At 43.4% G+C, this 11,502-nt stretch overlaps 1 protein-coding gene across 3 annotated transcripts in view; it reads left to right on the top strand.

Moving 5' to 3' along the window:
• Nucleotides 1-1,289: 1,289 nt before the first annotated feature.
• LOC124048560 (E3 ubiquitin-protein ligase UHRF2-like) overlaps nucleotides 1,290-11,502 on the top strand; it is a 42,689-nt gene continuing 32,476 nt past the window's right edge. For 2 of the 3 annotated variants that reach the window (XM_046369473.1, XM_046369472.1), the window contains exons 1-2: nucleotides 1,290-1,617; nucleotides 10,009-10,458. In XM_046369473.1, coding sequence (XP_046225429.1) covers nucleotides 1,465-1,617; nucleotides 10,009-10,458 — 603 coding nt within the window. In that variant the 5' untranslated portion in view covers nucleotides 1,290-1,464. Of the gene's footprint in view, nucleotides 1,618-5,828; nucleotides 6,133-10,008; nucleotides 10,459-11,502 lie in introns of those variants that run through there. The other variant, XM_046369474.1, reaches the window with a different exon arrangement.

The following is an 11,502-nucleotide window of genomic DNA, read 5'->3' as shown; positions in this document are numbered from 1 at the left end:
AATTTGCCACTGGCACCCTGTGCTCTTCACAGATGAAAGCAGGTTCACACTGAGCACGTGACAGACATGACAGAGTCTGGAGACGCCATGGAGAACGTTCTGCTGCCTGCAACATCCTCCAGCATGACCGGTTTGGCGGTGGGTCAGTCATGGTGTGGGGTGGCATTTCTTTGGGGGGCCGCACAGCCCTCCATGTGCTCGCCGGAGGTAGCCTGACTGCCATTAGGTACCGAGATGAAATCCTCAGACCCCTTGTGAGACCATATGCTGGTGCGGTTGGCCCTGGGTTCCTCCTAATGCAAGACAATGCTAGACCTCATGTGGCTGGAGTGTGTCAGCAGTTCCTGCAAGAGGAAGGCATTGATGTTATGGACTGGCGCGCCCGTTCCCCAGACCTGAATCCAATTGAGCACATCTGGGACATCATGTCTCGCTCCATCCACCAAGGCCACGTTGCACCACAGACTGTCCAGGAGTTGGCGGATGCTTTAGTCCAGGTCTGGGAGGAGATCCCTCAGGAGACCATCCGCCACCTCATCAGGAGCATGCCCAGGCGTTGTAGTGAGGTCATACAGGCACGTGGAGGCCACACACACTACTGAGCCTCATTTTGACTTATTTAAAGGACATTACATCAAAGTTGGATCAGCCTGTAGTGTGGTTTTCCACTTTAATTTTGAGTGTGACTCCAAATCCAGACCTCCATGTGTTGATAAATTTGATTTCCATTGATCATTTTTGGTGTGATTTTGTTGTCAGCACATTCAACTATGTAAAGAAAAAAGGATTTAATAAGAATATTTAATTCATTCAGATCTAGGATGTGTTATTTTAGTGTTCCCTTTATTTTTTTGAGCAGTGTATATATACACCATTCATAGAAGTTTTTAACAGTTTTGGGAGAGCAAGTGGTATAAAGAAGCTATACATTACATGCCATCAATGCTTGTCCATGTTCAGTATGGACTGTACTTTTTTCCTTATTTAATCCCATCTGTTTTGAAAGAAATATTCTTAGATAAAAAACAACAACTTTTGTCTATTTATTAACCATTAGAGCAATGGCTAGCTCTTTACAATGCAAGTCAGTATAGGCTTCAATTTGACATTGAAGTTATACATTTTATGTAGATTTGTAGAATGTCCACTGTTTACATTGCACATTCTGGAAACGGTGAGATACTTTCTTTCGTCCCTTGTATTCGTTTATTCATTGTACTGGCCACAAAAAAAAGGGTCCTGCGCCTTTAACTGCAAATTGTACATCATTTTATTTCGCGAGATTTGCTTGGCGCGGTGACCCATGTGAGAGACACATCCTGCAAAAATCATTCTCCCCTGCAGAGAAAAAGGCAATGGAGCGCTGAACATTTTCACTTGTATCCCCCTTCCCCCAAAGGCCCCGTATTTGTTGTGATCAGATTTCTGTAACATTTTTTTGGTTGGCTATCGGGCGGTGGAACGATGTGGATTCAGATTCGGACCATAGACGGAAAGGAGACACGAACCATTGAGGATCTTTCAAGGCTGACCAAAATTGAGTATCTGAGGCTGAAAATCAAGGATATCTTCAATGTAAACCCCCAACAACAACGGTTATTCTATCGGGGCAAACAGGTAGATGCTATCTGTCACATATGGTCATCCTAACAGTCGTTTGTTGTGTGTTTACGGTGCAGGATTAGGTGCTAGGCTGTTAACGTTGTGCATAGCACTGGAGCTTCCTGTTTTGAAGGGAATTCGCCAACAGTTCTTGCGCAAGAGCTGAGAGGACGGACTGTGGTGCCATATTCATATGCTGTCATTGTCCCCATGCATTCTGTGTCTACAATGTTGCAGTTTTCAGTAGGCCTGTTTTCCAAGATGCATACAACAATGTATCAATGTAGTAGCCACTTGAGCTAGACAGCTGAGAAAAGGCATATTCTTCGTGATATTTTTTCAGATTTTCCAGTGTCATCCACATGCCAGGAAGACATCCCGTTATTACAACCTTATTCAGACCCCCATGACCAGTTCGAGATAATCTAGATGCATTGCGAACAGGATTCTACCACGTTTTCCAAAATATGTGGTCTCTTGATGACCGTCGTCATGGCCTTTTGATGTTCACGTGATTTGTATTATTCATTTGTTTAGTTCAGGATGCGTTGCTCCACGTGCCTTGACGTGAAGTGCAGTGTTTACACCCGCGCCCTGGTGGTTTGACACAAACTCAACGTCACTACATCGTGAATAGTGGTTAGGTAGGCGCTACTGTGGAAGTGCTCTTTGCACGGTGACTTTGTTTCCCCATATTCTGCATGTAGGTTACATGCAAAACATGGTTGATAGATACGAATTCTGCTGGACCGTGTTGAACAATACTAACACTCCTGGGGATTCTAGAAGCTGAACTAGTAGATTCAGAGACAATTGTCATTGAATGCGAGATTAAAAAAAAAATCTCTCCAAGTGAGATTTGACATTGATCAGCAACATTACATCTTTTACAATATGACATTGATCAGTCATTACAACATTGTCCTTTCTGCGACTTCGTATAATGCCTTGTCATCATTTCGGTGTTTGTGAAGGTAATATGCTAGAATGCTCTGTACCTTTTTTTTTAGGGCCCTGTTTCCAGTCCAGTAGTAAGGACTGGCGACCAGAGGACTGGCGACCAGAGTGTTATCAGAATACGCATACACCCACCTTGTATCCTTTCTATCCAGTGTTCGAGCCAAGTATAATGACTCAAAATGCCATCCGTTAAGAAAGACAATGGTGATTGGGTTGGAGATGGAAATGCTGCCGTGCCCCTTGTGACGGTCATTCAATCATTTGTGGGTGTGTGTGGGGGTTAATTGTCTGACCACTGTGCCCCTGTATATGTCCCAAATAGCAACCTTTTACAAAAAGCACTACTTTTGACCAGGGCCCATAGGCAATATGTAGGGAATAGGGTGCCATTTGGGACTGACCGTGTGTGGGGAATATTACATCTGGAATAATGACTCAACATGCACCTCATAAAGAAAATACTGCTTTTTCTATTATCATAATTTAATATGCTTCACACCATCCTTTTTTAAATCCAGTTATTTAACTTACCATATAAATGGATTCCTCTGAAGGCACTTGATCCATTCTTAAATCCTAGGCCCTGTAAATAAATAAAAAAACTAAAGGAAAATCAGGACTGCTATTGAAAATAAATGGCTTGCTCTTGTTTTGCTGAATTTCTGACACTACATTAAGGATTTAAGTGGTTTTGTGTTTACACATCCATGCTTTGGGAGGGATTCCAATTGACGGGGATGTTGTTCATTGCTGTATAATGTGCAGTACAGCATGACGTGTCAGCCATTTTGAATTTTTGAATGAGGAATTCCCATGTGCTCTCTTTGAGAGGAAACATGGGACGGAGCCACGGCAAGCCTTTTTTCATTTTTTTTTTCTTTTTTCGTGGGGATCAAGCAACTAAGCGTATTCCATTTTAATGTGAATTTAAACAAAAGACCTGCGTTCGATTTGCTTCAGTTGGCAGCCTACCTACGTTTTCATCACCTTGTGATGTATGGTATGCATGGCTGGCTGTTTCTAAGGAAACCATATGCTTTTCTCTTCTCTCTTTTCCATACTGAGTGTTGTTTTCCCACTATCATTTGATTTTAGGCCTAGTTTATGAGATGAAAACAGAATCCAGTGTGTAACGTTTGTTATACAAGAAGACCTTCGGTTTTCAGTGCTGATATTGTGTAGTACTGTAGTGAAGTAGTAGTGTAGACCTAGTAGTAGAGTAATGTACTGTTGTGAGTATGTACTGTAGTAATCTTTGTATTTCCTCTGCCTCAGGATAGCAGGCAGGGTGGGTGGGTGGGGGATTTACACGTGTGAAGTAATGTGAAGAATGAACCACGCGCAGTACCCACTACCGTCACACTATTAAGACTGTTGCCAGGAGCCAGAGGAGACTCATTCAATTTCAAAATGGCGTCGCCCTAGTTCAAAGCATGTGTTCTATGCCCTTGCGTTTGAATGACTGTCAATGTTAGAGAGCCACAGAGGTCTTGTAACAGTCTCTTCATTAAGTCTGTGAACAGATCTCTACCTGCCTATAGTCGGTCACAGATTCTCCCTTTCTGAGAGCACAGTCCCTGCCTTTCTCTTTTAGATCCTGGGCATACCGTCTTGTCACACACACAAAAACAGAACACTCTACTAAGCAGACCCTCGTCCGCTAAACATCTACTCTGAGACTTGTGATTGGCTGGTTTTCGAATTGTGCTCCCTCTCTATTGGCGAGTGATTCACAGAAAAATTGTTTCAAAGAAAGCCACTTGCACTGATGGCATGTTTAGAAATGCTCCTAAATGTGAAAAAAAACAGATTAAGAACTGTTTTTAATACACACACATTTTCAACATTACACTACGGGCTGATAAACCTTGACCCTTTTTTCCTTAGTTGGGGAAAACCAGGGCATTCGTTCAATCGTCTTGATATGGCTCTCTAAATGAGAGGCAGTATGGCTCTCTAAATGAGAGGCAGTATGGCTCTCTAAATGAGAGGCAGTATGGCTCTCTAAATGAGAGGCAGTATGGCTCTGTGTATGAGAGGCAGTATGGCTCTGTGTATGAGAGGCAGTATGGCTCTGTGTAAGAGAGGCAGTATGGCTCTGTGTATGGCTCTGTGTAAGAGAGGCAGTATGGCTCTGTGTAAGAGAGGCAGTATGGCTCTGTGTAAGAGAGGCAGTATGGCTCTGTGTAAGAGAGGCAGTATGGCTCTGTGTAAGAGAGGCAGTATGGCTCTGTGTAAGAGAGGCAGTATGGCTCTGTGTAAGAGAGGCAGTATGGCTCTGTGTAAGAGAGCTGGTTGGTTGTGTTCCTGGGTCTTTGCTTAATGTGGGACTAAGATAGTGTGTGTGTGCTGCAGTCAGCCATGTGTACAGATGCCCCACTCTCCAGTTTAGGGTTGGGCTGAAGGTTTGGAGCCTGTTGTCTGACACGGCTGAGGGCACTTGAATTCAGTTACGCTAATGGAAGTTGGTGTCCTTTCTGAGTTAAGAAAGGGACTGTGTGTTTCACGTGGTGGAAAAGTGACCGATTTTTATTTTGGATCCGTGCTGCGCAGGCAGCGTGAAGTAGAGGCAGACAACAAAGGACCAGTTTTCAAACATTTTTATTTAAGGCATGTTTTTTTTTCTATAACTAAACTCAAGACTCAACCCATTCTCCATTCACATATTGTTGATTTAGTTATTTTCAGTTGTATCAAAGAAGTTACTTTTTTTAAAAACCATGCAAGATTAAAACGTAACGAATTAAATAAACAAAAAAGGGCCCAGGAAGCAGGGTGTCCCATTTTCTTCAACCGTTCATCTTATAACCTTTTTGGTAGCTATTTGCTCTCACCAAACTCTTGCCACATGCCCTCTGCAACAGGGATCCACCGTGCTTCTGGGCTGCATCACATCCGGTGGGATGTCCGCACCTCAAATGGAAAGAAACTGGGATTTTCTAGAAGGCAGGTGAACATGCGTTACTCAATGAACCAGAGTCTGCAGAGTTAACTTGGCAATCAGTCATGTACTGTTAAGCAGTGGTACTTGAGGTAGATCAATGCCACAAAGGCTACATTTACACAGAGAGCCCAATTCTGATATTTTTTCACCCCACTAATTGGTCTTTTGACCAAATGCATCAGAACTTTTCATATCAGATCTTTTTCAGAGTTGATCTGATTGGAAAAACGTCTAGTCCCAGTTTAGCAATTTTATATTCGTATCCCTGCATGTGGATTTGGATTTAGGCTAGTTATCACCGTGTCAGCTCAGTAGTTATTTTGTTTACGGTTCCTTCAGTGGGGATGTGTTTTACTTTCAGTGAAGCCCGTGTTTTACTTCATTTGAATATCAGCTAGCTACAGGAACTGAGTGTCAGTTGTTCTTGGTAATGCGAGGAAAATGGAAGTGCTTTCTTTTTCACTCTACCAGACCGGCTTGTCAGAAAACGCAGGGTTCTGCTTTACGGACACGACGGCTAGAAAGAAACCAGGTTTGGGGGAAGAGGAGAGCAAGCTGAGTCTATTTCAGCCAACTTCTTTCTATCCATATAATTACTAGAGATGAAGAAGGGAATCTGTTTTAAGGTATGAAAAAACGTGTGTGTTCTGTATCGATTAATAAATAAAGCAATAGAGTTTGGTATAGGCTAGACAGCGAGTTCCATGTCAGTGTTTTGGGCTGCTTGGGGGTGTTCGCTCTTGATTAGAAACGTGACCTATTTTTTTCCTATTGGCGGTCTAGCGGGCGGGAGGCGAGGGGTGGTTTGGGTGGTGGTGGGGGGAGGGGTAGGGAGTGGAGCTCACTGTCTGGTTGAGCAGTATGTCTGTTGGGCGTTTCCTGCCCTATCCCAGAGTTCCCTGCTCCCTGCCAGGCTCTGACTGCAGACTAGTATCTGACCACCAGCCCCACTGACTGATTTGGGTTTGCACCTTTGTTGTGTTAGTGAAATGAATAGTCACACATACACCAGCCCTGACTCACTTACAAAAATACACATGAACGCCACACGTACGTACGTACGTACACACGACTGCACCAGGTGCATTTCGGAAGCACAGGTCGCGTACCGATTTTCTTTTTGAAAGGCTTGGCACTTATTCAGAAACACCTTTCCAAATTCTGATAGTAATCTCAGGTGGTCCAATTCACTTAATTGGCAGGCAGAGATAACCACCACAAAAGTTCAATGGTTATAATAGAAATGTTCTGTCATTTTAATTGCGTATACAGAGTACTTTTCTCTGTTGCGTTAAATCATTGATAGGCTAGATGCCAACGCATACCTGTCAGCCAGGATGGTAATCGAATAGACTTTTCCAGGTGATGTGGTGTTGCCCTCCCCTCCACCTGGAGTAGATTAGGTGTCTATTCTGTATCGTAATGAACAGGATCTGTCCAGCAATTCCCTAATTCAAATACAAAAGTATCTGTTTTAATTATTACGTATTCAGAATATGTTGTGACCTTGCCAGTGCGTAAGCAAAGCACATCTGCTGTTTTTGTTTAGTTTTTTTGTTTGTTTGTGCGTGTCAATGTCTGAGTGACGTGCTTGTAATGATTTAGCAATGAGCTTTTTAAAGACAGTCTGGCTGACTTGTCGGTCGTCACCTCGGATAAACAAAGAAATTAGTTTGACTGAGGAGAGGTGGTACTGGTGATCTAACAACCAAATAATAACACGAGCATGAACACACACACGCGCCCAAATTCACATGCGTGCACGAACGCAGACGAACACACACACACACACACACACACACACACACACACACACACACACACACACACACACACACACACACACACAGAGGTTGTGCCACTGCCACCATGAGGTCGATCTTTTGACCATGCTTTCAAAATATTTTTCCATTAGTGTTTCTTTTCCTCCTTAGTCTTGCAGATGACTGAGGTTTCATTGCACATTCCTAATGTTGCTATTGACGATGACATTTACATCCCACTTTGGAACTTTGATATGCCCGTAGAGTATATTATGTTCAACAAAGTATTTCAAAATGTGCCAAAATGTAATACATATGCCAACTTTGATTAATTGTTTCTCAATTATGCTTTTTGATATATATGTCAACAATCCTTCCAAAGGACCATGCTATGGATTGTGATTTTGGAGATTTTCACAAAATCAGTCTTTTTTTTTTTTTTGATCCGGATTTGTGAGAGGAATCGCTTGTATGAGAAATGCATTTCGGCATATATTTTCCAAGAGAATCTGAGCTAGAATCCGTTTTCTAGATGTCGTCAATTGATTCAGTAAAATTCTGAAGAATACGTACGTCCCAGAGCAATCACACATGTGGTGAATGCACAAGCTTCTGAAGACAAGATATGATTCATCAATATCCATCACATCCACAACTGTTATGGATGTTACGGATATCATAAACGCTGAAAGAGGATACTGACAATGAGAGAGTGGAACCAATTCTAGAACCACACAAAACCTTTAGTTTCCTAAAAGTTTCAAGATAAGGTGCATGTTTTATGACCCCCCTTAAAAAAATGTTATGGATGTTACATTGCCTGTCCCAGTCAACCTCCTACATTTTACAGGACTGTAGAATACACAAACAAAATGTAGTATTGTTTCATGTATATATCATCTTCGTAACTAATACTGGGAACAGCTGTGAGTGGAAAAACAAGCTTTGTGAGCCCTTTCTAAAAGCCATGAAATATGATTGACTGAAAAGCCTTGGCCACCTACTCTGTATATGGTCAAAATTCATGAAATGAATATTTTCAAATAAAGCTTGAACTCCAACACATAGACCTTAAGGGTAATGGTTTCATTTGTAAATGAACGCTCAGGTTGACTTTTACACAGAATCGCCCAACTATAACTCTTCATATGAACTGGACGGAAGACATCCAATCGCCCCAAATGTTTTACCATCCCTTGACCATAGCTAAACCCCAAATTTGTAGAAGCGTTATAACATCGGATATCATGGGTACTAACTGGACCTGGGTTTTGAGTAGAATTATTGTCATTGCCTAAACCCTAAGGAGCCTATAAAATGTCTTGTTGAAGAGGGAGATTATGCAAATCGTAATTGACTCTCCAGTTAAAGGCCAAACGTGGCTAATGTACGCTGTGTTATGGGATACCATGCATGAAATAAAATGGGCTTTTCCCGACACAATAGATTAATTCTAGTCGGTGTGCCGCAGCCTGCCTGGTGTCCCTTCTCTCCATGATGGCGTCTAGTCTACCATAGAAATAGAATTACTAGAACGGACATTCCCATTTGAAGTCTATGTTCTGTGATGGTAGTAATTATATTTCTGTGCTATGCAGTTTACTCCACATGGGAGGCAGACATGGACACAGACAACCGCACACAGACAGGTGACCATAGTGTTTGTGGCGATCACGGGCGGCCTGCTCTGTTCTAAATTTCATGAGATTATTAAATAAGGGAGGTTAGAGGATGGGAGATTGCGCTCTGTCACAAGCCAGTCTGGAGCGCCTCCACTCACGTTTCTCCTTTTCTGCCTCAATAAGTAACCAAGGAGAGGAGCGAGTGGCCATGCTTATTTCTCCAACACAATGGAGGATGGGAAATGGTCTGGTCACTGGCTACCTCGCTCGCTTCTGCTCTGATGAGACGAAGCTACATAGATCCATTGGGACACAACTAGCTGTTTGCTCACCATTATACCATAACATTTTCATGGAAGTAGGCTATAACAAGAGATACAGTAACTTAAACACGTGGCAAGTAATGAGGCAGCCAGAGATGCAATGTTTCTTAACGTGAGGAGTCTCTCACTCAGAAGTGGAGCCATTTTCTGACACAAACTCATGACTGCGGAAATGCGCCACACCACCATCTGAAAGACAGACCGAGATTGTGGGGAGGGAGTTTGTCGATATGGAGGAGGGGGGGGGGCTTCTTTATTGGTTGCCATAGCGACTTAGGTAGTGTGCCCCCCCCTTCCAGATGTAATATTTTTATTTATTTATTTATTTGAGGAAGAAAAAAAACGCAGTGTAAGGCAGGGATGTGTTGTTTTGTTCAGGAATGGATGTTTGTTTATTTCCCCTTAGCTTTTATTCCGAATTGTGTTGAGCATCAACTCATTGTCCCTCCTCACCCTTCTGAAGAACTGTGGAATTCTGTGTTTTTGCCGAGCTCTTTGTTTGCTCTTGACAACCAGCTCCGGCTCGATATATGCTTCTGACGGCGATGCTATGCTGTTCATTTTAATATTGAGCAGATGTCTGCCAGTGCCAGAGAAGAGAACCCCCCCCCCCAAAAAAAAAGAAAAAACTAACACCAAAATGGCTGGCGAACAGATCTGTGTGTGTGATTTTTCAGATGCAAGATGGCCATACACTGTTTGACTGTCACACAGCTGTTTTACCCACCTCAAGCAAAACACAGACAAAATGTCTGCCTTACTAACAGATCCATTTGTGTGTCAATATTTTTCAGATGGAAGATGGCCACACGCTGTATGACTACAACGTGGGACTGAACGACATCGTCCAGCTGCTAATCCGTTCTCAGGCAGGGGACGCTCCCGACAGCCCCCTCGTCCCGTCCATTGCACCCCCTGTCACCCCGAAGGACTGTGACACCATGCCCATGTCCAGTAGTACAGCTCTGCCTCCCACCTCCTCCAACACCACGGCTGGTGCAGCTACCACACCCTCCCCATCCAAGCCTACCATAGTGGCCCCCAAACCCATCCCTACCCTCGCCACAGTCAACAACAACACAACCACCAGTAACAGCAGTACCACCAGTACCAGTAACACCAGTGATCCCAATAACAACAGGGCCAAGTCTTCTACTCCACCAGCACTGCTGGAGAAGCTCGACAACCAGCCATCAACCTCCACACGTCCCTTCCTCATAGACGCCGGCATTGGGGTGTTCAAGGTGAGAGAAAGGACTTGCTGGTCTGTGGTACCATTTTCTCTCAGGTTGTGGTTTGTGTATGAGATTATATAATATTATGTTCATTCAATAATGGACCATTTTGAGCCGGATATGAACCAGAGGATACAACTCTCCCCAACAGTATACTTGTGTCTTGAAAGGTTTCAAACCCCTACTTTCTGTCCTCTAGTCCAGCTTGGTTAGTTTCACAATTTACTACTGACGTTTGTTTCGTCGTTCGTTTCCTTGATGGCACTGGCACACTACCTCTTATTTGCATTGTGGTTTTTGGACCCACATGCCTGTGGTAGTTTGAATTGCCATCTGCCTCTCACTCCCTCAGCATGCTCTGTGTTTGATTGCCATAGTGACGAGTGGATACAGACAAAGGGCTCTGGAGTATTTCGCTACTGTAGCAGGTCCAGTGGTTTGGGTGCCATTCTGGCCTTCTCTAGCTGGCTGGCTGGTTGGCTATCTTGTTTTGTGCGTGTGTGTCTGGCACGGTCATGTTGCCCTTCACCTCTCCCCTCCCTGTCACCCTGCCAGTCGTCAGGGAAACTGTCTGTGAACATGCATGACAGACCTGATCCTGTGTCTCTACTCTAGGGTGACACTAACAGACATTCAGTGGAGGTTGTTCTTCCTAGTGGTTAGAGCGTTGGACTAGTAACCGGAAGGTTGCGAGTTCAAACCCCCGAGCTGACAAGGTACAACTCTGTCGTTCTGCCCCTGAACAGGCAGTTAACCCACTGTTCCCAGGCCGTCATTGAAAATAAGAATATGTTCTTAACTGACTTGCCTGGTTAAATAAAGGTAAAATAAAAAATATATTTTTTAAAAAAATATATAAAAATTCTGGGCCCGTATTCACAAAGCATCTCAGAGTAAGAGTGCTGATTTTCTAGGATCAGTTTAGCCTTTTAGATCATAATGAATACGATATGGGCAGGGGGAGACCTGTTCCTACGTCAGCACTCCTACTCTGAGAAGAGTTTTGAATTTGGGCCATTTACTTAAATTTCCCTGTTGAATTATGGAGCTCTG

Source organism: Oncorhynchus gorbuscha, linkage group LG11 (genome assembly GCF_021184085.1).
Source record: "Oncorhynchus gorbuscha isolate QuinsamMale2020 ecotype Even-year linkage group LG11, OgorEven_v1.0, whole genome shotgun sequence".
Classification (NCBI taxonomy): Eukaryota; Metazoa; Chordata; class Actinopteri; order Salmoniformes; family Salmonidae; genus Oncorhynchus; species Oncorhynchus gorbuscha.
Note: the sequence above shows the minus strand (reverse complement) of the source record. Positions and strands in the feature narration are given on the sequence as shown.